This window comes from Polyodon spathula, chromosome 5, assembly GCF_017654505.1.
Source record: "Polyodon spathula isolate WHYD16114869_AA chromosome 5, ASM1765450v1, whole genome shotgun sequence".
In the NCBI taxonomy this organism is placed as follows: domain Eukaryota; kingdom Metazoa; phylum Chordata; class Actinopteri; order Acipenseriformes; family Polyodontidae; genus Polyodon; species Polyodon spathula.
Window position 1 is genome coordinate 14816311 of NC_054538.1, and position 27204 is coordinate 14843514.

Here is a 27204-nt window from a genome sequence, read left to right on the forward strand (position 1 = left end):
TGTGATGATGGTTGATGGGGGGGGGGGGGGGGGGGGGAAATTGGTCAAAACTTAAAGATGTAGTACTTCAATACGTGCAAGTCCCCAAATGGTTTTGTTTATTTTATATATAGTAAGCATGCAACAGTTGTACTATTTGGTTGGTTATGTAGTTATAGAGCAAAACATCACAGTATAATATGAGTTAAAGCCCATTGCTGAAGAAATCATTCTGTGCAAATTTCCTAACTATCAGAATGGCCGAGGAGGGTAAATGCTGATTGTGTGTGAGATTTATTTTTGTTATTACGAAACATTGTGACCTGTCTTTACAGAATATTATAAGCTTAAATATCCACATTGCAGAAATATCTTGACCTCAACACTGTGGTTTGTGCAATATCAGCAGGAGTTGCATACCTGCCAAAATATAAAACAACATTAATCAATCTATTGTTACTATCAAATCAAACAAAATGAAAGCTCTGTGGAACTTTTCTTTTGGTGGAAATCAAACCTCGAAGACAAAATCAACAAGCAGAAGAATGAAGCGCAAAGGTAGGTTTTTTAATTAAATTATATATACCCAGATTAAACCCAGTGCTCTTTAGCAATATACTATTTATTTCACTTTAAATGTAATCAGTGTCCTCCGTGGATATGTGATTATCAGATTGCTGGGATTTATTTTGAGGAGCAGAAAAGCCAGCATAGATAATCGTGGGCAAATCAACAGAAATTCTTCACTTCTGGGACAGGCCCCAAAGAAGTTGGAAATCAGAAATCTGTTTTTCACTGTTGACATGGTTAATTAATACTTTCAACGTTGTGAGTCCTATCAATAGCATGTGAACTGGTGAAAAAACATTGAAACAAACTGGTTTTCAAAAAAGGCTCTTTGAAACATCAATAGCATTTTTTTTATGGGAGAACACATTCACCATCACACCAGCAATCATCAGAGATTTGACATCTTGTTTTAATACTAGAAATAATAATTATTGGCACAAATGTAATAATATATTGATCCTTACAGATATAGGCATTTAACCAGACCATTAACTTTCTGACACAGTCAATTAGTTTCTTAAAACATAACTGACGGAAGTTGTTTCTGTTCAGGGGTCTCCATCAGGTGGCAGCACATAACTCTATTACTGTGAATTTGCTGTGGTTCTGCTGTGGAGTCACTGTATGTAAATAATGTGTTCCCTGTATCGAATATCCTCCATTATCATTGGGATTTTATTCTAATAAAGACAGCCATTGGTCAATCAACCTGACCACGGTTTGGAGAATGAGCTTCATTTCATGTCCTGTCTTGTAGGGTGCTACCCCACTTGCACACTCCAGTATTGCCAGCTATCAAGCAACTGCTTCCTGGGATAATGCAACTTAAAAGCTGTCTCTTGTCCTTTCAATATGTATCTGTTGTATTAAAGAGGCTCATGTAATCTTTGTTGTAAAAACACAGTTCCCAGTTACTGGCAATCTAATAAAATGAAGTCTAGTCACGGAAACCTTATAATCTCTTGTCTATTCATATTAGAATAACATTGTTTTTTGCCATTGACACGCTAGTTCACCACAGCTGAATTTGTACACTCAATATCAAAATAATTACTTTTAGGGCATCAGGTCTACTCTCTAGCCTTTAGTAAAACAACAACCAACACTAGAACAATAGAGCCTAGTGTACAGTTTTGGAACAACTCCATCTATCTGTTTTTCAAGACTTCTGCTATGTTAACTACATATCAGGTTTAACCTCAAAGTTTAGTCCAAGAGAAGAAGAATAATAATAATAATAATAATAATAATAATAATAATAATAATAATAATAATAATAATAATCTTTATTTTTATGTAGCGCCTTTCATAGCGGACCACCATCACCAAGCGCTTTACAGAGGTAAGCTATGAACTGTGCACTATATGCAGATTTACTTACAATAGGACATTGATTTAACATCTCATCCTCAGGATGGAGAACAAGGAGGCTAATTGACTTGCTCACGGTCACACATTGAGTCAGTGAGTGGGATTTGAACCGGTGACCTCCTGGTTACAAGCCCCGAACCACACTGCCTCCATGAAGGCTCACAATAATTTATTATCTTAAATATAGACAATTTTTGACATTTTGAAAGATGTATTTCTTGCCAATTTTCTAATATTTATATGTATTTTTTAAACGCATGTTCAGTCAAGCCTGCTTAATATCAAACCTGTTAATGGTACACCACATTGGAATAACTCACATCCGTTATTTTCACACTCCAGTTAATATCACTCACATTTACTTGTCATACACACATGATTTCCAGCCAAACTAATTTCACTTTTGGAAATAAAAGCATCAGATTAAAAACTTAACATGTGCAAATCAGACATATTTTTGTATTCATCTTTCTTTTGTGTTTTCATGCTTGTCATGTCAACTCCTGATAAAGTTTTTGCTCAGTCCCTTTAAAGTGAAAATGTTTGATTATATTTTAAAACAAATGTCACATCATAAAGTTATGTTGCCCATTTACACTTTAATATAAGCTTCTTGAAAAATTCACAGTGGCCTCACAGGGAGGATGCCTCGACTAAAAGAGTACTTTGTTGTATGTGATCGCTAGCTGTTACATTGAAATTGCAATTCAAAGCCCATTAAATTGGATGGAATTGCAAGGGTGGGACACATCTCTAACCTCATGGTTCAAAGACGAACATCTTGCTATTCAAAGGTCAAGTTATGTAGTCGAGAGGCAAGTGCACGCTGATGCCAGTATACTGTGTTATTAACTCATCAGTCTCCCAGAGGAGATGCAATACAAAAGATGTGGGAAAAGATGATCATGACTTGTCCAGACACTGAGGAAAGCAACATGAGCAATAGTGAAACAATGGAAAATGCCCCAGGATTTGACCAGTTCACAGTTACTGTACAGGTTATGTATTTTGTTTTTCAACTCCTTAGCTGCCATCTAAAACATGAGAAATGCAATTGTGTCAAATTGTGAGATGAAGTATTACAGTTAAAAATATGCAGCAGGACTCAAGTTCATACATATGCCTTACATGTACTTGCATAAGGAAGCTCACAATCAGAGCCATTCTGTTTGAGCCAGCCAAAGGTACATTCACACCCCACACTCTAATTCAGTACTTTAGGTCATTTGCATGTAAGAGATCAGGAAGTATCATTGGGTTTTAAAGAAATCTTACACAAGGTAATGTTGTATTCATCAACGATATTTCAGTGTCACATCAGAAATGTCAGGTGTATTGTCAGGTAAATTAGTTCTGTCAAAATCATATCCAAGATTGGTATACAACAGTATCAAACACATGCCGGTTTTGCGTGCTATTGCTGCATTATAGTATGGCTGGAGATCACATTACTTTTAAAACTTTGTAAATATAGGAAAATGATGCTAAGAGGTTTATTAAAGCCCTGTGGTAAAAAAAAAAAAAAAAAAAAAAGATTTATCCCAGCCTCTGTCGAGAACACTGTTGCCCTCCAATAGCTTTCATATGAGAGAATGAACCTGAGCTTTGCTGTCTTCCAGGTCAACGGTAGATGGATAGATTAAAATGCTTGTGAACACCATGAAGTAAAGAAAGAGAACTGAAACTGTGGAGAGGAAAATGTTTAGTTAGGATAAAATCATTTAAACTGTAACAGTAACACTTCCTGCAACAGAATGTTTGCCTGCTAGTTTGATGTCAATACAATTGCTGTATTGCCTTTACGCTTGCTTCAAAATGTACATTACAAGTGTTTATTTGAGGAGGCTAGAGGCCACAGTCACAAATACATATATGTAACTTACAACTGAGGCAGGACCTCACTATTGTGGGGAATAATGGACACCCATTCGATTCTACAGATCAGCTATTTGGGCACCTAAATTACTGTATGCTACTGAATAAAACTGATACATAAGATATTGCAAAAGACAGATGATGTTTGGACCAACCATTGGTGATTAATGTGTGATAGGCACTGCATTTTCAAAAATAATTTTAAGTTCAGCAAGGGCATTGCTGTGTTTTATTTTTGGGCAAGCATTAATTAAAGCAAATATGATGTTTGTTACCAATGGCATTAGCAATTGATAGTGAAAACACTGGCTTGTCAGCTGACGAGGATGGCAACATTACCCAGTCCAGCAAAAGCTAATACAATAGTATGGTTAGAGTTATAGGTTTTATTATGTTACTTCCCCTGCCAGTAATTATTGTTTCATTATTAAACTGAAATTAAATTCCAAAAGACATTGTAAGCAGTCCAATTAATAACAGTAACAACAATGCTATCTTGCAATAGCATCTCAAATCACCTTGTGCAGACATCAGATGTCACTACGAAAACATACCAGAAGAGACTTTTAGGTTAGCTTGAGGCATTCTTAAGTGTAACGTGTGGGTAACGCTCTTCTGCCATCTGAGTATTTAGCACAATTTTAATATAATATAGTTTGTTTCTTATCATTACTGTCTTAATATTTCAGCAATCAAAACATACTCCAATAATCATCCCAAAGCTGGAGAAATTGAGTGAGGGAGAAGACTGAGTTTGATGCTTGCAGTCACGTCACTGCAAACTTGAGGTGGTAAGAAGACAGCCACTGCTCTGTTCATATAATGGTACTAAGAGATGCTGAAGAATCAAAGTTAATACAGACTCACAGGTAGATCTATAAAAATGAAGATTCCGACACGTGAGAATTTACATCTTTTGGAGTTTAATGATTCAAAACAGAATATGCTCTGCTCTATAACACTGTACTGTGTTTGTTCTTCAAACAGTATTATTAATCGAAGATAACTTTCAGGGGTTCAATCAACTAATCTAAATATTGGCAGATGTAAATATCACTGTTCTTTGAGGCTGACAAACTGAAATGCAACTGAAAGATTCACATTTAATATTTTACTAAACTCAGTGATGTTATTTAATCTCCACCATCGTTTGTATCAATTGAATAGACCCCATAATGTTAACAGTAGCCTGACTTTGATGCAAAGTTAGCGTATTGTCTCAGATTTTGTTTTAGTTTCAAAATATTTTCAACCTTTTTGGATGCAGTGGAAAAATGATAAGTTGAGAGAAAATTGAGGTTAGCGTGTTTTTTTTTTTTTTTAGCTCCATGGATCTTTTGATTAACAAGTTTTACATCACTGAACATCATTTATATATGAAGGGAATACATGGAAACATTTATCAAGCTTACATATGGAAACTTGTGCATTTTTGGAAAATGGCCAAGGTTGAAAAAAAAGAAAAAGTGCATATAAGCACATGTTGATTTTTCTGGCTCTATCACAGAAGAATAGTATTAAAAAAATTATTTCTGCAGTTGGATAAGTCGCTGCATTCTGTTTTTTTTTTTCACCAAGCTTAATGTTTTGTGTGTACATTTAGTTAAAGTGGACACCCCATGAATTACAATTAGCCATTTAAAAATGTATTATGAATATTTCTGCAATCACTTTAATGAAAATGGATTGTTATAGCTCAAGTTGCAGGCAGCTCTAACGGAACGTTAAGGGTGAGGTCATAAAGCCCTCTTGTGCGATACTGCCTTTGGTTGGTTTTAACTAACCTACAGTTCCAAGAGCTATGTAGGCACCTCTTTAGCACATAAATATTTCCCCAGGCAGGGCAGGAGATTCCTAATCTTATTGTTGCTTGTGTAAATGTGTGGAGGCTGGCTGTCAACGGCGACCCTGAGCAACGCAAGCGAGCATCTAAACCACAATGCAAAAGAGCCACATTTGCATTTGTGGTTTTAGAGCTTTTAACCTCATATCTAACCGACAGGGGCCTGGGCAGAATCTGTAATGGCAGTGTTTTACACAACACTGCCCATTACACTCATGTGATGGGAAACTATGAAGCTATGTTGGTGTGAAAACTTTGCTTCGAGGGACATGATAGACTTATACAGACAAAGTAATTATATCCTACATACATTTCCTCTTGTGGTTATCGGAGCATGATGTATAATGATGTACAACAATGTATGAGAAATTAGTATTGCCCCATAACATGCCAAGGTAAGAGATTAATTCTGACCTACAACAAGACGGGGATGGGGAAAGGAGACATCCTATTTACATTATAATTAGGGCTTGAAATAAATTACCCACATTTTAGTGTAACATATAATATTTGTTCTGACTCTGATTGGGCACTAACTTCTGTGGTGTGTATTCCCTGGCGATCCTACAGTCATAACATGATCTGGTTCAGTGGACAGCAACATGTGCTAAAGCAATGTAAAAGCATACTGAAATCTGGGTTAAGCAGACGTAAGCATAGTAAATGACAAATAGATGTGTAAACACCCCGGAATTATAAAGCACTAAATGGCATGGTATGGTAAGAGCATTTAAAATATGAAATACAAATCTGACATCCAAACAAGATGAGTGATTATGTTGTAAATAATTTCTAATATTTTGTACATTGCATCCTCCTTATGGCGGATTCCTTTAAACAAATTGAGTTCCTTTAGTAAGTGTAAAAGTTTACGTCAGAATATAGAAATAACATTTCCACGGATCTTGCTAAATTTATGGTTGGTGCATATTGAATTGGATACTATTTTTTTTTTAACACTTAAAATGTGTGTGGGAAGAACCCTTATACAGTAAATCTGAATTAACCGTGATTATTGAATTTTCAAACCGTGAAAGAATGAGGGAGCTGTGTATTTACTTAATGCAGAATGAAATAACAGAGAAGAAACATTTATTGGGGGGAAAAAAAAACATCTGACAACACTTCATAAACTAGGACACCACGGTGCAAAACAAAAAAGTCACATCAGTAATTCACCTAATTTTTAAATAGATACATAAACAGCCCTGTGGCAAAGTGGCTGTAGTGCGCAGGTGTAGACGTGATGCGGTGCACAAGTAATGGTAAACAAGTGATTTCAATGTCCAAACAATGTTTTATTTGGGGTAGAATTTGTAATCCAGGTTGTTTGTGGTCGTAAACAATAATGCCCGGCAATACAAAGCAATGCGTATTGCACTGTTTAAACTACGGGTTACAGTCGCAAAATAATAAACACAGTATTAAACACCCAAAGGACACATACACGATCACAAGTCCACAGTGAGTGCTAACGTGCAAGTGATGTGGTTACAATTTACCCATGAACAATGGTGAAGTGTCGTCCGGGTTTGTGCTGGTCTTAAGCGACAGCTCCGGATTATGTTAGCTGTCTAATAAATAACAAACAGTACAATTAGACTTTCGTCCTTCAGCATTTCTCTTAACCATAAACTAAGGAACAGATCACCTAGCCACGCCCCCTTGGTTAGCGAGTATAACCGTTTCTACTCCAATCCGCACTTTCCCTCTGGAGCGATGGCTTAATATATTGCAACTATGCCCCTTTCTAGATGGCCGACTTTAACCTAACCCTGGTCAGGCCATCCAGTCCAGGGCACTCTGTTCCCTTTATACAGCGTCCTTACAGGTCGGGAGGGAGATTTATCATCAAGAATCATTCTTTCTCTGTCACAAGACCTATTATATTTTCAAGTTGATTTTCTTTGATTTTGATGCAGACAATTTAATAAGCAAGTCATAACATTTTTTTTTTTCCTTTAGGGGGACAGGTTGCTCTTTTTTTTAATTACTTGGAAACCACAAAAAAAGGAAAAAAAACTTAACACATGCAACCCAGCTGTATAGGTTAACTGTCAATTACTTCACTGTTCCAACATTGCTGTCTTTATTGAGCAGTGGAGCTAAACGACTAGGTTAATAGGTGTAAAAATGATTTAGCGTGAAGCATATATAACTTTCCACAAAAGGAGGCATTGTTGTTTTAGCCTAGGATTGTTATAGTAAACAAATGTTGGTTCCCCCAGATATTTGTACCCCCCAGGGGAATTAACATTTGTTCCTACCAGCAAACATTTGCTCCCCTCTACATGCATGTTTGTTATTTGTCCTATTTTTAAGTAAATTATAATGTTAGTAAATGTTTGCAGGCTATTATAATGTATTATTGTAGGTAAGACTGGACCTGTCAGAGGGGACTGAATGGTACAAGTTTAGGGTTAGGGGTAGAGAAAGTGTTCTTAAAATGATGGGTTTAGTTGAAATGCATAGATATAGATTCAAATATCCACAATATTAGTTCCTATGGGGAACAAATATTTGTTACCAGGTGAACAATTATTCTGAAGAAACATATATTCTATGACACTGGCATCTTTATAGGAGTTTTAAAAAGTACCAAAAAACAATGTAAAAAATGTACAAGTAGTTAATTCTAACATTGCATAATATGACAAATAAACTGTTATATTAGCAGTTATTTAGAAATTTAAAATGTAATTGTAGTGTTAACTTCTTCTACACAAGGTGCTCTTCAGATAGTCAACAAGCCAAAAAATGTGCAGGTATTGCAAATATCCACCACTATCCCAGTTATTTAGTATTCATTTTTATAGTAATCACTGTCCATTTTGTGTACATCTTCTTAACCCTTTACCTGTGCTCTGGAACTCACTTAAAAGTTGTCTTAGAGTGAAGTAATTGTGACGTGCAGTTTCAGATGGTCAGAAATGCTGTTGAGAACATGAATTCATTTTTTTTTTTTTTTTTTAAATCCAATAAGTTTTAAAATACAGAGCACAAACAAAGAAGTTTTACATAACAGTATGTTCACAAATAAAGCACAAGACATTATCAACTATCAAATGACTTATTAATATAAAAATGTGTCATCCTATTCAACTTTTTTTTTTTACTGTAATTAGACTGTCAATTTAGTGGTCATTCTAACCCTGTTGTTAGAATAGTCATTGTTTGATAGCTTCCCTAGATACATACAGTATACAGCTTCAGCTCATTTGAGCTTGCAATTTAATGTCAAACTCAAAACCAACACAAACCAGGATTAGCAATTCTGTGTGGAAGAGGATCTGATATAACATGTATTTAAATTGTTCTTTAAAGCATAGCTACTAGCTGGTTTTAACATTTAGAATGGTAACCCAAACCATCTGCAAAGAAAAGCTTCAAACCACCAAGATTGACCCTCCACGCTTTCTTGCTATGCCATCTGAAACCTTGGTACTTGCATCATATTTCCAATAACATAAAACTGCAACTGTTACTGGGCTGGCACCAAATTTTGTTTTTGTAACCTTTGGGTGTTTATGAATCACCTTAAAGCAATAAAATATGTGCTCCATTTACTCCAGCTTTAGCTATTTCACCTGGATCACTGCCTTTAAGAAATATTAATAGCAGTTTTAATCACAAGCACAGCGTTGGCTTTCCTAACTGCATTTGCTTAGATCAAGCCAGCATATGGCATAAAAAGGTAATTGCATATATATATATATATATATATATATATATATATATATATATATATATATTATATACTGAATATATAATAACCCGTAAATATATAGATATTCTAAATAAAACCGATATTCAGACAGATGTTTTTAATTTTCAGCAAACCACAAGTTCTATTGTTAAATAAAAATAATCTCAAATTGGCCACAGATAAAGTTCAGTTAGTTGATTGAGTGATTTCTGTTAAATATGAATCTGTACAGTTCTCTTTATTATGACAAGATCTCGAAACTATTTTCATTGTTTTACACCTGTCTTGGCATTAATAAACAGATTCCACTGCAGAGGTAGTACAGCTGTATCTGTTTCAGAATCTGAAATTGGATTTCAGAATGCTTTTGGATTTAGGAGGCAGGATGAAGTATCAAAATAAAACAGCCACCACAATGTGACCTGAACTCCTCAATCATCAAAACTAGAGGCAGACCAGTAAAACACAGTTTGCTGAATGTTGCAAATGTTACAGAAGGAGACCCTCTCATTGTCATGCATAAAAAAAAATTAAGCACCCTGTGGATGTTTATTGAGTAAGTACAGTGTGGCATGAAGCCAATAGAAACATGAGCCTTGTTCAGGACAAGGCCTTCCTTCTGAAGAACAACAATTGTCTCACAGCAAGATGTCGGGCCTCACAAACAGCATAAGAATCTGATTTTTTGCCTTGCATTGTAAATAGTTTAGGTCTGTACAGGGATATAAGAAGATCTAGCAATAGGAATTATCATGGCAGTTTTATCATGGCAGGTCCTGTGCAGTATATATGCAGACAGTCGGTTCTCTAGTTTGGCTCAAGCATTAAGATACAGGGGGAATGACAGTAAGATGTATTTAATCTTGGTGCAACTTTACTAACTAGTATGCAAAATGTTTTGCGCTTGTGAATTACTGGATTTCCAAGTCCACATTAATCAAAATGATGTATTTCTATACTAACTGTTAAAAGATAAGCTTCTGTACAATGGAACAGGGATAACAGAAAGGGCAATTATTTCTCAGTAATTAGCTCCAAGAAAAATTATGTAAGAAAATGATGGTTGTCACAGAAAACACATAACATATGATTTAACAGTTTTAAACAGTCACCTTTCACCCTTTATTTCCTCAGAAACATAGTTACGGAGGTGTCATGTAAAACCTTTGATATATAACTATAGAACAATTCATACTAGAGAGATGCACAGGGTCTGGCACTAAATATTATTTTTTAACATATATTTGAACCACTTAGCTATGTGGGTCTTGACAGCTACAACTTTATTAACAGTAAAAAAGAATAACCATGGGTGACCATAAGTACAGCAGATATTTTGCTTTTTTATATTTGTTCAGCATGTCTGTATTTCTTATCTGATAGTGCCACCTTAAGGAAGTCAGTGTACTTACAGCACCTGTAACATGTTTTATTTATTATTTGGTAGTAGTTACTGATATATACTGTACTTTCTAAAATGTACTGAACTCACAATACAATTCATTTACAGTACATATTTTAGTATTGCCTCTTCCACTAGACAATTAGCTGGTAAGTGGACATCTGGAAAGTGGTCTTTCACTCCCCTGTCAAGAAGGACACGACTGTTCAGGAAGCTTTCCAGCTCGGCTATGGGCTTTAATACAACTGAATCTCACTTGTTGCTTAGAGCACCCTTTGAAACTGATGAATCTGAGACATCTGTGGTAACTTTTTATATTTACATTCCTCGGCATAGTGTTTGTCCTGCATACTCCCTGATAGTGGTGAGGTTGTTGAATCCTACAAGCAAATTGACCAGTTCTCTTACTGTAAAACACTTCCTGTTTCTGCAACTTGTGGTATAGCCATTTTTTTGGCTTATGGCTGGCATTTACAGTTTTATGCACTCTTAATCTTTTAAAAGGTTGCAGGAATCTCAGCAACTTCTGTCAGATCAAGTACTTTCTACAGACAAAGTTGGATACTCCTTATGGTAGATACTACTGTCCTACTGGTAGGATTTTTGTCTAATTCCCTCAGTGATGTCAATCTTCTGCATCCCCCCTTGGCTTCAATGCACTTAAAAACAATAGCTTAACCTAAGGGTTATGATGGCTTGTTGAGTAAGCACAATGTTTCTTAGAAGGACAAGATAAGCCAACATTTTTCCTTCTTGCAGCATTTCACACGTTAATCTATTTGGTTTACATGCCTTCACCAAGATCACAAGCTAGTTATGTGACCTGTTTAGTTGGTGTTGCATGGTGAAATGTGTTCAGTTTTAGTACAAAAATGTTGTGAACTTTTTCTCTCTGGATCACAGCCATTGCAGTTGCAGGATATAGGGTGCAACTGCTATGTAGGCGTAAATACAATTGGATCTTGCTAAAACTGTCGCTAATTTAAATTCCATTTGGTTTCAGATCAATCCCTTTTTTGAAGTGTTCCGTTGCAGTATCCTGCTCTAGATGCCTATCCGGATTCATTTAAAACTGTATCTGTTAGCATGGAAGTGAATGGAGTGTTGCTGGACCCAGAGACGGTGTCAAGGTGTCCATGCAAATTGATCATTAATGAAACTCCTATTGCAATTGAAGTTCCTGTTGGAGCAGAAGGGGGCTACATGGAGGTTGTTTTTTATAATAAGGGAGAGGAGGGAGGGTCTTTAAGTTTAAGACAAAGAAGGGGTATAAATTAAACCTTGTGGTTGATGGGCTTCACAGACTCTAAATACGAATCTTGTTACATTTAGTAGGCCAAGATTCTGGGCCTGTGAATCCCGCTATGATCATTTAAGTGAATAAACTAGGTGGATTTTTGGCGTTGTATTCAATTTAAGATGAGGAATTTGGAGGGTTCAACCTGAGAACTGAGTTGGTGCATTGGCAATGGAGGATTGGGGTCCTATTTAAGGTGTCCGTTCATCTTTTTAATTTGCTTTTCAGCGGGTCAGTCCCTGATTGTCCCATATTGGATTAAATCGCCACAGGATTACCGTATCTGAGTTTAGAATGTATTGGGTGGTTCTGATGTCCTGTGAAAAGTTTGTCATTTCTCAAAGTGAAACAGAAATGCTTTATTTGTATGGATTACATTTGTCTGGGACAAGGAGGTGACTGTTTATGTGGCGAGTTTTATTCCTGTCCGAGTTGGCTATTGTTGTATTTGGGTCCAACCTACTGACCGTATCTAAATAAGCCTCACATTTTATTAAATTCAAGTACTAAGTATTAAAGACTGATCTCCACTAATCTTTTTCAATTTGAAATATTATGCTTTTAACGTGAAGTTGAAGACAGAGAGTATGGCATGGTTTACACCATTGATCTTATGTTGGAACATTTATGGAAAGATGATGCCTGGGACTTATCCAAGCACACAGTAATCCATCCTGTCTCTACACTGTTATTTCCCTTACCACCTATTGTAAAAAACAGTAAGTGAGGGCACTGTTGCTTTGGGAGTGGGGTTGTTTTATGTGGGGGTTTTTTCACATTATTTTGGGTTTTAGAAACCGACGTGTGACCTTTCAACTTTTTTTTTCCCAATGAATATTTGGTGTTTGTCAGCATTGGTACTGCAGAGTACCCAGGGGAAGATTTAATATAACAAGAAATGCTTGATAAGACTACCCTTCCCAACAGAACAATACATTACACACTGATTGTACCGTTTCAAAACCCTGGTGTCACTAAAGGGGTGAAGATCCACTTTAAGTGGGTAATTTAAGCCTTTCTGTATTTAAATCCAAATAGTAGGCATCCACAAATTCACTTGTATCTCCTTTGGGCTCCTGCTATTAAATGATGGGCCAATTGTGGCAGAAATGGGTGTTTTTTTGTTTTGTTTACTATGCAGTCAAAAGTATCATCTGTAAGTGATGTATTCATATAACAAAATGCAGCCAATAGTCAACTGCCTACTTAAATGAACACATTTTCTACGTACAAAAAAAAACATGTAAGCAAAACCACACAAGGCATGGTTTGTACTCATACAACCTATACCTCTGCTATGTTGAGGCATGAAAGGCATGAAGCATACTACCACCCATGCCTTGTTATGTGTGTTAAAAAATGGCTTGCTTTTTTATTTTTATTGGTATTGTGGCATCTTTTGGCTTTTTTTTCTGTTTTTTGGCATCTATATGTTCTACTCTCTCTCTCTCTCTCTCTCTCTCTCTCTCTCTCTATATATATCTCTATATATATATATATACAGTGCCATGCATGTTGAAGGATCATTGGTAAGGCTGTGAATCTGAAGGAAAATGAAGACCAAAGAGCATTCTACAGAAGTTAGAGATAAAGTAATACAAATGCATAGATTAGGGAAAGGGTACAAAATAACATCCAAGTGTTTGGATATCCCAGTGAGCACAGTTGGATCAATAATCAGGAAGTGGAAGCTGCATCACACCACCCAGGCACTGCCAAGAAAAGACCGTCCCTCAAAACTCAGCGCTCAAACAAGGAGACTTGTGAGAGAAGCCACAGAGAGGCCAACAATCACTTTGAAGGAGCTACAGAGTTCAGTGGCTGGGAGTGGAGTAATGGTGCACCAGTCAACCATATCAAGAGCTCTGCATAACACTGGCCTGTATGGGAAGGTGGCAAGAAAGAAGCCATTACTCAAAAAGTACCATCTGAAAGCATGTGTGGAGTTTGCCAGAAAGCATGAGTGACCCAGCTGCGAATACTGCAAGAGAATCTGCTTCAGTCTGCTAAAAAACTGAAGCTTGGGAGGAAATTCACCTTTCAGCAGGACAATGATCCCAAGCACAAGGCCAAAGTGTGTAGGCACTGTGTGTATATATAAATACTGATGCACAAAAGAAACACAACACTCAGGTCTAATGGATTTAATCAAATATTGTAAACAGAGATATCAAACAAAAATACAGATCAGAGAATCATGATAACTTTTCAGTATAAAACGTTACACACTTATCGTGTTTTTCATGCATTTTGATCCGCTTTTATTGTGTTGAAAAAAAAAACAGCTAGTAGAAAAGTTAGTAGAAACAACTGGAGCAACCTTGGCCCCCCACTGCTTTGACAGTTGTGCCTATTTGCTTTGTGCTGGGCAAGGTTGCCCCAATGGTTTCCTGAAACTTGGCTTGTGTTTTTCATATCTCTACTTTTAAATGGCTGGGCACTTCTGATAACTTGGCTTTTTTTTTTGCTTCACATTTTCAATGTGTTTTTGTTTCAGATTTTATATATGTTTTATTTATATACTGTTATATACAAAGTTAGACTTGAACTTGAAGAAAGTAAACACTTTATGGTGCTTTTTTGTCTTGAGTAAAACTTGTGGTTTTAAAATACCATAGTTAATGCTAAAAGTGCCAAAATACAAGAAGGAATCAATTTATTTGTATTTTTATTTCATTCTTTAGGTACTGACTCCTGTAGCATCTGGATGTGGTTGATAATGGGATCGGCGCCTATACTCTTTGGAATCACTGTTCTTAAAGTATAAATCTGAATAAAATTTATTACATTTATATATGTCTCTGTTTCTTAAATGCTTAAATTAATCTGTAAATCGTTCTACTAGACTATAGGCTTCATGCTTCTAGATAGATGGATTCTACTTGCAATAATCCAAAAGTTTTTTGCTATTGGTCTAAAAACTCTGCTCGTAGTTTAGGTCATAGCCATTGGATCACTTTCCTCCTATCCACTCATTATCATTAATATAAATGGTACAACTCAACCAGCACTGAAGTAAATTATTTACTGTGCAGCAATGATATACAGTACTTTAATCACATTTAACATTAAGTCGGTTTATTTGTCTTTCGACAGCCTTTAATATCCCCGCCTTAACTTGTTTTCTTTATCTGTTGTGGTCTGTGTTAAACTCATTTTCGCATCTTCAAAGCTAGGATTCAGATTCAGTGCCTTCCTGAAGTCTCTTTCTGCATCCTCCAAAAAACCTGCAAAAGTGAAATGCAGATGCTGCCAAAAAATATCTACAATAAATTGTAATTTACACATTTAACTAAGACCTCAGCATGTATTTTAATTGTTTGAGATGTGCTGCCCAGATATGCACTAACAACGATGCATTAGAACATGGATGATTCTGGTGTTTAAAATGCTACCGGGAATATAATAAATATTATATCTAGCATAATGGAAATTAAACATCTGGCACTCAATGCCGATTATTTTTTGTTCCCTATAAATTTCTACTTAAATATACTGTAGGCAACTTCTGTTAACAGGTTATGCTTGTTCTTGTTCTGTGGCACTCTGCATTCTCTGCTGCAAATACTTCACTCCATTACAAATTTGCATTGCGCTGCATAGTGTATTTAGGCATTTACCATACATCACTTGATGAATACAAGTACTGTACTTTTTCCTACTGATTAAGAAAATGTATCCATGTAGGTGCAGAAGCCAAATACATGATTTGCTTCCCTGATTGTACAGGTTTAGCCAATGCATGCATTATTTTCAAAGCCTCTCCATAAATATTTTCCCAAGTGTTTTAAATGTTAGGAGTTCAGCTTCAGTTAGGTTAATGCTATGTATTTCCCCAATGCTTACTAAAGTGAAGATTTGTTATATGCCATACATACCCGTAATCGTTGCCCCCCAGACATAAATAAATAATTACCTAGCCTATACCGTATCAGACCTCTGTTGTAGTAAGGCACCGCAAAATCTTTTTTTGCTCGGATGGCTGAAGTATAATCTTCCATGGCGTCATAGAAGTCTACTCTCAGGTACTTCACCTGTCCTCTGTTGTTGTATGCAACAGCAAGATCTTCTGCACTGCAGTTGCTAAAAATAAAAGTAAATTAAAAAAAAAAATATACGTAAAGTGTCACAACGTTTGAACAGTTAAATATTTTAAAGTGCACCTAGCATGGGGGAAACATTTGATTTTGAAACAAAATGGCTAGACTAAGGGTGTACAGCCAGTATATCTGAGTCTTAACAATACATATTTAACCGATGTGTAATAACAAGTAATGGCAAAACCTAGTTGTCGTAAACAGAATATTCGAAATTAAAGGCCAATACTGTATTTATATGTCAAATTGTTCATTAAATGGAGGCAACACGGTGGGGGAAAACCCGTTAAAACAAACTGCAAAGACACGCGTTTTACGTGCGTATAATAAAATACATTGAGGTGTTGAAACTGGAGTTTTTGGGCAGATAACTTTTGACGCAAGAACTAAATAAATAATAAAGATTGAAACAATGACTCCAGTCCAGTAGAGGGTGTTCGAGAACGTCAAGTTAATATCGTATTCCTCATTCTTTAAATTAAAAATAAAACAGTACCTGCACTCGGCACAGGCCATGATAAACTGCGAGTATAAGCGTTCTGCTTCTTTGAAATGCTGTTTGTTGAATTCGCTACCAGCTTCTTGTAAAATACTCAATATTTCTTGATCCATTTCTCATTTAGCAAACTCCAAACTATCAGCATTGTACTATGTTCATGTTTGCGGAAGTTATGGCTGGGAGGAGGGCTTTTATTGGTCATTTATTTGAATGGGTGGGCACTATAACACAGTTACTTCCCTTGGATAATTAACCTTAAATTACGGGAGATGGCAGTGTAGTAGAATAATTATTCATTGTATTCAAGAAAGCACATACTGTACGGTGCTATCGAGTGAGTGCTTGAAGTTTGCATTGTAGTTACACGGAGGCATTTTAAAAGTCTTCTTTTTTAAAATCTTAAAGCTGAATATCAGTGTTCAAAGTGACTTTAAACTGTTTTAAAATCTCAATAGGTATAATAGGCAGAGCTATTGCAGCTCTCGCACTATTTTCTAACATTTTTTCATTCATGGTCTCATTTATTTATTTTAAAGTTGTTTCCATAAACATATTCAAAACATCAACTTACGGCAAAAAAAAAAAAAAAAAGACAGCGTTGTACATGGCAAAGCTAAACCCACATTTACATGTATTGCTTGTTCCACTCCTATTCATTCACTTCTATCCCATGGTTCTTAAAAAAAAAAAAAAAATAATCTAGCAGAGTATTAAATGTAAGGTATTCAAACTTAGAACACAACTTGCCTTAAACTAACTTTTTAAAACTAGAGCAGGGGTGGACAAATATCCCTTCCAGCACAGGGGAAGACTACTTGTATTGATCTAAAACCTGCAATCCTGTTCAATTGTGTGGACCTCTTTCCACTGTTTGTATTTATTTATAAATGATAATAGGATGTCAATAGATCACACATAATACATCTTACATGTTCTATGTGGAATTAAAGACAAGTGGTAGATAATGTACTCCTTTAATTAGATATATTAAATTCAAGTTCAGGATGTTACAGTGTTATCCTATGTAACAAAATAGAACAAATAGCATGCTTGTCATAGACTGGAATGATTTATCCTTTATTGACACTGTAGCAATCTGTGTCCACAGACTTCCCATGGTTTACCAACAGCGCCACAGAACCCTGTTACTAGTTCGGGACAAGGGAAGTGATCTGTGTGCTGCATTTCCCGCTGTGAATGTTTACATTCCTTCCCCACTGTATTTTGACTCTGCTTTGTTTACCTTTTGTGTGTGTATTCCCTTGTGTAATTTAATCTGCCTGCCTGCTTCTTTCCCTCGTCTTTTACCATCGATCGTTACCTGTTTGTCCCCATTGGCTGTTTTTCTGTGCCCATTGGTCCTAGTGTGCAGGTGAGGGTCATTGGGATGTGCGTGTGTTCCGTACCCTGATCTAAATCAGGGGAAGGGCTAATGTATAAAAAGGGCTGTACCCAGAAATCTGTGTGACGGTTTTATCTTGAGATGCTGACAGAGCGGTGAACTCTGGTGAAATATTCAAAAGAAACAAGTGTCTCTCAAATTTTCTGCTGTAAAATGCTACACTATCATTAGTGGAATTACCCCTTTAGAACCAAAGTTGATAAATCAGGGGCTCGTTTCCCAGTAGTACTTGGAGCTCATGATTATTGTCACGAACGTGCAGCAGCTGCCAGTCTCTCTTGATGTGCATTTCCCAAAACCCCATGTGAAAGTGCAGCTTATTCATGATGTTCATGTGCATCGTTAGGCTCTGAATATCTTCTGTGGGGTGATGCTGGTTGGGTTAAAGTTGCATTTGGGAAACAGGCCCCTGAAATAGTTCACAAGTAGTCATACGCAAACAATTAGGGCTGCACTGATAAAGATTTTCTTGGACGATACCGACAGCAAATGATTATCTGCCCATATCGGCCGATACCAACTGAATACCAATACTAATAAATAGTGCAGGTAAGTGATTGTAAGCTACTAGAAGACATAGGGCCTATATTTAAACAGTTTTATAATTATAAATGTTAAATCTTACAGATATCGTTTACTTCTTGTATTTGACAAAAATGTAAAGGTGTTGTTTACTTGTTGCATTTACTTCAGAAAATGATTAATACAAAGAATAACGTAGTATTAGTTGTGTGCTTGACAGCATTATTTATACATCTGTTTTACAACGTAGTCGCACAAAAATAACATTCTGCATTTGTATTAGTAAAACACTTCTGTAGAAAAAAATATATAACATGACGTTAACTTTTACAGCCACTTGCTGTCAAACATTGCGAATTATAACTTTTACCTATACTGTACAGTAGGGAAAGAAACATAGCCTATGTAATGTCAACTACAAGAAGTTTAGTTAAATTCTTATTTTAAACACACTGAAAATGCAGAACTGAAACTGTTCACGTAACCAAAAAAAAAAAAAAAAAAAAAAAGCCATAAAAATATTACAAAATTCAGTCTAACCTGAATTTGTTACTTAACAAAAGACAGCACAATAATCAATTTCTGCTTCAAAATGCTGAATACACCCGCAACCAATGCAGATTAAGCAAGATCAATACAAATTACAAAAGGTCGTTCTTGCGTCATTAGTAAGAGCACCAAACCAAACATTAAATTCTGTGCTGGAAGAAATTTAAACATGAATATCAGTGTACATTATCTGCTAAAATAACAAAAACTGCTGACAGCTGATTTTGTTTCTGTTCCTTATATCAATGCCATGATGATAGGCTAACCCTACAAACAACAAATAAACAGTACTGATTGATCCAAGAGCAGAAATTCATCTGAGATATATTGTATGTTATCTTATGTCCTTTGTGGTCCTGTGGTATGTAGCAAGCAGATCTACAGGTACCAGTTTGTATATTGGAGCTTCTTTTATAGTGAGCTATGCTTGGTACAAAGTGAGAACAAGACACACTAGGAATTGCTGATGTATTACGTGCCTGTGTGACAGTCTTATCTACACACTACACTGAATTGCTGTGATTTTTTTTTTTTTTGGTAACTGATCAATGACATTTCAGTGTTCCTTCTCCGAGGCATTGTAAAAACACTGCTGGAATGTCATTAAGATGGAGTACACACAGCACATTTGATGTCATTGCAGACATATTTCAATTGTTCTGTTACAATTCAAGCCTTCAAAACATACCCATAAGTTGACAATTCCACCAGTACTACCATTTGCAGTATCAAATTGGACGACAATGCTTGATGTATTAGTTAGGAACTCATTAATATACTCACTTATATATTTTATATATAGTATATTTGATAGAAAAATATGAATGTCAATCCATGTTACAATTAAAAAAAAATAAAAAAAAAATTGAAGTTTCCCTTATATATGTATGTATATTTTGGAATTACATTAACACAAAGAGATGGAGAATACATTATATAAGAAAACATGAATCTACTTAAATACAAAAAATTGGTTTACAGTTAACAAAAATACATTTAGACAAAAGAAAACAAATATCAGTAAGCTTGAAAACTCTCTTTCCTGTTTAGTTATACAGCCTATGCTACAGTGCTGTGGCAAAGTGGGCAGAAATTCCGATTGCTTATCTCTTGTTCCAGGGCACAGTGTTTGCAGACATTGCACATCCAGAAGTGGTATTCTGAAATGATCCGTCCTGTTACAATGCAGGTCGTCTGCTTCCCTTCTTCCCTGAAAAAACAAAATTTCAAATATCAGGTGAATCACTTAAAGTTTACATTACACTAATTTAAAACCCATTTGTAGAAGCTAACAGACAGATTGGTCAAAATAACTAACACATTTTTTTTTCTCCTTTTGCATGAATGGGATTTCATGTCGGACCTAAAAAGCAAACCAAAATAGAAATATTGCTGCTGCCCAGAACGTCATACAGGTAGCATTCCCTGATGTGTGTGCCATAGCTGAGTGAACTAAATAAAAAGCTGGGCAAAAAGTGAATCACCACAAACTTTAAATAGTAGACTGAACTAAAACATCTGTTGTTCTGCTTGAACTACACATAAATGATGTTCCTGCAAACAATGTTTATAATCAATATACATTTAAAATCTCCATCTGTGTACCTTGCTGATCTCTGAGTGAAAACAAAAAAGATGGGCATAAGGAGTGGGATTGTGTGGGTTGTCCAGCTTTTAGGTACAAGTGCCTTCTCCAGTGATATCACTTTAAATTTATTTTATTTTCAAAAACCTAGAAATAAACATTGTGATGCTTAATTAAGGCTGGCTATGATTTCTTTGGGGGGGGGGGGGGGGGGGTCTTGATAAAGTCTTCTTGTTTTGAAATGTTTGTCATGTTAGTATTACTATATATTTAGAAAGTTTAAAGTTATGTTAATAAACATACACTTCTTGAAGGCTGTCCAGTTCAAATTTCCTGCTATCTTTAGGGCTGTGTTTCATAAAGATCTCCAAAGCCAGGTCCTCGTATTGCTGTCTTTGCTCAGCAGACAGGGTGTCCATGGATTCCAATTTGATAAAAGCCTTGGAGCAGGTCCCGAATGCTCGGTTGGCACAGGCACAAACAGCGAGGAGGGAGTATATCTCCACTGCTGGAATGATGTCTTCATAATCACGCAGGTGAAGGGCTACATAACAGACAAAGGAAATCCTAGCATACCATTTTTTTTTTTATTTGAATAGTTGGTAAACATGAAGAATAATGATATATGCAAAAACAACAATAGTGAATCAGACAAAAAATGAATATTAAAAAAGTGTAAATGGTATAAAGTATCCCTTTAAGGAAGCAAGGCACACATGCACTGGGCTGAGCTCCCATTATCATTCAGCTTTAAAACTTTAATACACCATTGCTTCTGATCATTTTATTATCAATTATGCTTATCTTTTATCTTATCTTATCTTTTTCATTTGTTTTGCATTATCCCAGTCATTATCTCATGCTAAAGAAAAACAGAAATATTCTTGTTTAGCAATAACATTGTGTCTGATGATTTGTAGCATGGTATAAATAAACAGAAGCCACATGTCGGTGGGTCAGGAGATTGCACATATGGTAATCTTTGAGGTCACCTTTTATAAATAATCAATGTCAGGGAAACAGTCTTACATGTTACGTCTTCTCTATTTCTCCACACAGCTTAGCATAAAGGTGGAAACTCAAACAAGCATTTGAAAAAATAATTACAAGCAGACAACATAAATGTAAGACACTTCAACCTAATATATTAAGAATGAATCATAAAAAGCGATTTTAAAATACACATTGTTTCTACAAATTGGGGAAAGACTGGAGTGATTTGACACAAAGGATTAAAGTGCAAGCTTCTAATTCAATCTCATATTTTACTCTATTAAGACTATTAATAGCATGTTGCAATAGTTTATTGGTTTATTAGATTTCATAAGAATAAGCGGTCATGTAAGTTATTCAGAAAGATGTCCAATGTTTGTTTGCTTTATATATATATAACAAGGTTAACACACTTTGAATGGTTGCTTAAAAAATACTGTTATTCTAGCAGCTGAAGTGTGAAGCCAAAATTTTAACTTTAACCTAGAAGGCCCATATCTACTCCCATTCAGTTGGATCACAAGACATTACCACGTTGTCTCCAATTTTCCAAGCAGGGTTTAAATGTTCCCTTTGACCCAAGCAAAAGTCTATACTGGTTCATTTAACAGTTTAAAGACATCCACCTGGGCTGTTAAAGCATTTTAATTTCTGCAGTCTGTGTGTAAGATATAATGGGTAATTGTACTAGCGGCTACCTTACAATTATTCAGGGTTAGGAAATGCAGCTTTTCTGAAGCACCACTAGTCACACAGTAATTACTGTACCAGTTGATCCTTTTCATTAGATGCTACTTTGCTATGTGAGACGTTATTAATAACATGAGTAAAATGTACCTGTTCTCATGGCTGCATCAGCATAACCTTCATAAAGCTGCCTTTGAGCAAGTAAGAAAAAGTGATAGGCTTCAGCTCCACGCCAAGCGGTGTCAATAATTCGATTATCTGATGAGGTGGCATCTTCCTCCAGCAAACCTGCTAGCGCTGATGTCGCCTGAGTGAAAATAGGCATGATGCAAGTTTGAAGTATTGAGGATCTCTCATGGTTAATTATGATGGGCTTGATTCTCAAACTATTTCTCTTGAAAAACTTTTCTGTATTTTAAGTTTTAGACAAACTTGAGGAATGTAAATTAGCAAGTCTTTATTCAAATTGTTCTACAATATTTGTTAGTTAATTAAGCATTCATATCTCATTCACAAACTCTTCTGTCCTAACTTTAAATTACATTTGTATACAGTGCACTAACTGAGGTCAACCTTATCGATACGTTTGTAGGTGTGGGTTTGCAGAGATAGATTTAAAATGAGCGAGAAATTAAAAGTATTATTAGAACTACTTATTTATTTTTAAAGATTAAAAAAAGGTTTTGGAAATATATTTTAATTTAAAAAAATATTTTTTTTACTTTTCTTTCACACGCAGAGGTTGAATGTATGACCATCACTATTGTTTGAAACTGATTAGTTATACTGTTTCAGTGAAGTGACTGCAACATTTACTCCTACAATCATAAAATAACATAAGCAACAGTTCCACACAATTTAATAAAACATAAAATCTAATGTTGTACAAACATAATTCAATCTTTTAGAACAATAAGGTAATATACCTCTGATAGCATATCATTACACTGGACTGAATACACACAAAAATAGAAAATAGAAAATAAGTTAAAGAATTCCTTGCAAGCAAAATCTGAAACACTGTTCATATCATTTAGATATAGTTTTGAGAATCAAGCCCAGTTTGCACAGCACTGATTTCCTTGATGTTGTGTTATACATTCTCTCACCTACAATACAAAACCATTACACAGTACACAATTTGCTGTAAAGAAAATTCAAAGTTAATGCAGTAGCTGTATGCAGTATATTGTGTACATTATTCAAGTGCATCACTGCTTCTTAAGAATTTGTGGGTAAATGTCAGACAATTTTTTTAGTCCCTAGAATGGTTCTAGAAGGTTATTTGGCACAATCCTTTCATAAGCACGAAAGGTTAATTCCACAATGTGGAAAATGTTTGCTATATTCTATCATATGGAATTCACTTTATATTACATTATACTTAGGGCTTGAAGTGTTCAGGTTTTATTTTTGATCATATGACGTCCTTTAAACTTATTTTGAGCAGATTCTGTTTCCTAATTCAACTCAGAAAAAGCTGTTAATTACAAAATAATGTCACTTGTTTTTACCTTCTTATCTTGACTGTTTCGCTTAACTTTTATTTCAAACAGACGTGGCGAATTACATTAATTGCTCATCACTGATCCTAAGTGCATTTCATTCTTGCAGGCGCCTAGTTTACTGTTGTACTTTAAACTCATTTCTACTCATTTAACAGAGTTGTCCTCACAGATTTTCTTTTCAGCATAAAATACCCAGTATAGACAGTCACTGACAGCTTTTAAAATAATAATAAATCTTAAAACTGGTCTTAATTGTTTGTTTTCTCTTTATTAGGATGAAGAGACATGAAAAGTTCAAGCCCTAATTGCACTACATTGTGGTTTTACTGTACCTCAGATACTTTCCCTTTACCCCTTTCCTGTTGAGTAGTTTTAATCTGTTTGTGATAATTTTCCACAAGTAATGCTGCCAGCACATACAGTTTTTTAACACGTAGTGGCTTATTTCTCTTTTTTGCTTCTTCACCAGCAATCTGAAAACAAGCAAAAACAAAAATACTAATTGAGAACATGGAACTACAACCGATTTACATGCATGGACAGAAATTAACAGGATTAAAAGTTTTTTGTTTTGTTTTTTTTTAATACAAAGGCCCTTTTTTTAATTATAGTTAGAACCTCTCTTTGAAAAATGTGTTGACTTGGAGTTAAGAATCCTATATAATTTTATATTGTATTTAAACTTGAAATTCATATTACAGTGAAGTTATTGATACTAATAATTGCATTGCTGACTGAGGAAGGGTAACGCATGAAACACATTATTGGTATGTAGTTCAAAAATGTAATTTCAATGTAATTTATAGTAGCAATAGCCGATTGCCACACGTATAACACAGCACCTGAATCATCCAGTTACACCTTTTGTAAACCCAGATGGCCACGATTAGGTATGTAAAATTATATCACTTCGGTAACATCATTCTGAAATCTTACAAAGTTATTGTAAACACACATTTTAATGCAATAAACATTTAATTCATAGTACAGTTCTTATGATAAGCGACATCCAAAATATTAACATGGCCCGTCCTTAATTAGCAAAATTGACACTCACTGTCGTGACACTGATGTTTGTTGTAAACCCATGTCATAATAAAAACGTAGCAGGGTCAAGTGGATTTTCATAACATTGACTACCCAAAACCACAACCAAAACAGAGGTACCTTGAACATCAGTTTGGCTGCATCGAGGAAATAATGGGCTTTTCTGTACAGCTCAATAGCATCCAGGGTTTTATTCTTCTCTAATAGATGGGATGCATATTTTGATAAGAGGGATCCAATCTCTTTCATGTTGTGGTTCTTCGCCAGCTCAACACCTTTATTCCACTACAATAAATACAGCACAGGTTAGGTCCTTTGCATGGTGGATATTGCAATTTTTGATAATTCAGCTCACTGGAACATGAGTTTAAAACTGACCCCAGAAGAAAAAGAAAAAAAGAAAAACACAACATTAGCTCTCTGTATTTCACTTCTTAAATATCACTTACATTTTAGTATTTGCTGAATGGATATTAATACAATATTTATTTTCTACTTTATTATGCAAAATCACTTCTTGAAAACCAGCTAAGAGCTATAAAACACATGTGTTGGCTAACTTGATTTCTGAGTAACAGATTTTACTTCCAACACACCCTTAAAGCACTGGGGTACATAACTAATCTAAATATACAACAATTTTAAATGAGCCTTGCATGGAATCATTGCTGACTGGAACCAGCTAGTTATAAACAGTAGGACCACCCAAAAGTTTATTAGCCTCCCTGAAAAAAAGCATTTTAAACAGAAAGAATGAAATGTTCTGGTGTAAACAGAAATGCCATCCCCCATTGCCACTTTCAATATATTCTGAAGAGGCACAATTCTGAAGTAGTACTTGTCTTTCTGAATATTGACTATTGCTGTCTGCAAATGTCTCATAACTCATCACAACATTAAAGATTGTTTTGATTATTATTTAAAGTCCCTGATAGTCTTTTCCAGACAGTCAAGTTACATTAACGCTCCTATCCCATGTGGGTTCGAATCTACAAACATTTAGCTATCCATGAAAGGCTTGACGGATCAACTCGTCTGCAGCCCGGTAAAGAAAGCAATGGGAATAATGTGAAATTACAGCAACGGACACTGACATACTGTTAAAATATCAGCATTATATTGCATGAACAGTGATACTAGAGAATAGCTCCGGAGGAAAAGTGAAGCACAGGGATGACTGAATGTGTAACAGAGAATGCCACGTTGAAGCAACTTTCTTTTACATGGAAATATGAAAGGGGACTTTTCTAATTGGCTGTCGAACATTCTAAAGGTATATGAGGGACCTTTACACGGTCTGCCTCGATAAATATTAAAATGTTGCTGGTCATATCTGACTAGAGATTTTAAAGCCACCAGACAAACTTGTGACCATTTATTGATATCAAAATGATCTTGGTCAGGCTGGAGAAAACTCCCTGCAGCTATAAAAAGAGTCCTCTATGTATAACCCCTAAGCACTGTATTTTCTGACAGACAGCAATTACTGTTGTCTGTTATTTTAGATAACCATAACAATTAACCTGCCACTGCTGCTTTACAGTATGTACCAGTAGTAATTACTCTTAGTATTTGCATGACCTTAGTTATATGATTTAGCATTTCCAGTTTAATATTTAACAAAAAAAAAAAAAAAAAAAAAAAAAAAAAAAAAGGGCTTTTTTTTTTTTATATCTATCTATCTATATAGTGGCAAGCGTCGCAACCCACGCTGGTTTGCATCCTTCAATTAGTGACCCAAACACAAGTACTGTAAGTTTCAGTGCAGTTGCGCACTTTTACTCATCAAAAATAAACAAAACAAAAGCCTATCTCCAATTGGTGACCTAGACTAAACACAAGTTCCTTAACTACAGCTATTCCCAACAAAACTGTTCTTTTTAATTTGACCAGGCTGGGCAAAGCCTTCATTGGTCAAACACACATACAGTGCCTATAGTAAGTATACACCTCCCTTGGAAGTTTTCACAGTTTTTTGTGTTACAACATAAAATGTTGATGCATTTAAATGGGATTTTTTTTTTCATTTGATTTACACAACCTACTCAACACTTTGAAGAGGCAAGAGAATTTTTATTGTGAAACAACAGTTAAAGAAAAATAAAAAAAACTGAAATGTCTTGGTTAGATAAGTATTCACCCCCCTGAGTTAATACTTGGTAGAACTTTTGGCAGCAATTACAGCTATGAGTCTTTTGGGGTAAGTCTCTACCAAGTTTGCACATCTAGATTGTGCAATATTTGCCCATTCTTCTTAGCAAAATTGTTCAAG

General features: G+C 35.4%; 2 protein-coding genes across 3 annotated transcripts in view; both read right to left on the reverse strand.

The window, feature by feature from the left end:
* Positions 1-14498: 14498 nt before the first annotated feature.
* ttc32 (tetratricopeptide repeat domain 32) lies at positions 14499-16816 on the reverse strand. Its single transcript, XM_041249828.1, has 3 exons — positions 16637-16816; positions 15960-16126; positions 14499-15270 (listed from the first exon to the last, which is right to left on the reverse strand). The coding sequence occupies exons 1-3, from the start codon at positions 16750-16752 to the stop codon at positions 15143-15145; spliced, it is 411 nt and encodes a 136-aa protein (XP_041105762.1). The 5' UTR covers positions 16753-16816; the 3' UTR covers positions 14499-15142.
* Positions 16817-19138: 2322 nt separating this feature from the next.
* wdr35 (WD repeat domain 35) overlaps positions 19139-27204 on the reverse strand; it is a 36940-nt gene continuing 28874 nt past the window's right edge. For both annotated transcript variants that reach the window (XM_041249830.1, XM_041249829.1), the window contains 5 exons: positions 25053-25217; positions 24218-24358; positions 22528-22684; positions 21001-21241; positions 19139-20322 (listed from right to left, as the gene is read on the reverse strand). In XM_041249830.1, coding sequence (XP_041105764.1) covers positions 20172-20322; positions 21001-21241; positions 22528-22684; positions 24218-24358; positions 25053-25217 — 855 coding nt within the window. In that variant the 3' untranslated portion in view covers positions 19139-20171. The remainder of the gene's footprint in view (positions 20323-21000; positions 21242-22527; positions 22685-24217; positions 24359-25052; positions 25218-27204) is intronic.

Bases quoted from the DNA above. Each gene is read 5' to 3' on its own strand.
- ttc32 (XM_041249828.1), bottom strand. From the start codon at position 16,752: ATGGATCAAGAAATATTGAGTATTTTACAAGAAGCTGGTAGCGAATTC. The intron at 16,127-16,636 runs GTACTGTTTTAT...TTTTATTTTTAG, and splicing joins ATGGCCTGTGCCGAGTGCAG to CAACTGCAGTGCAGAAGATC. The intron at 15,271-15,959 runs GTAATTATTTAT...TCACTTTTGCAG, and splicing joins TCTGATACGGTATAGGCTAG to GTTTTTTGGAGGATGCAGAA.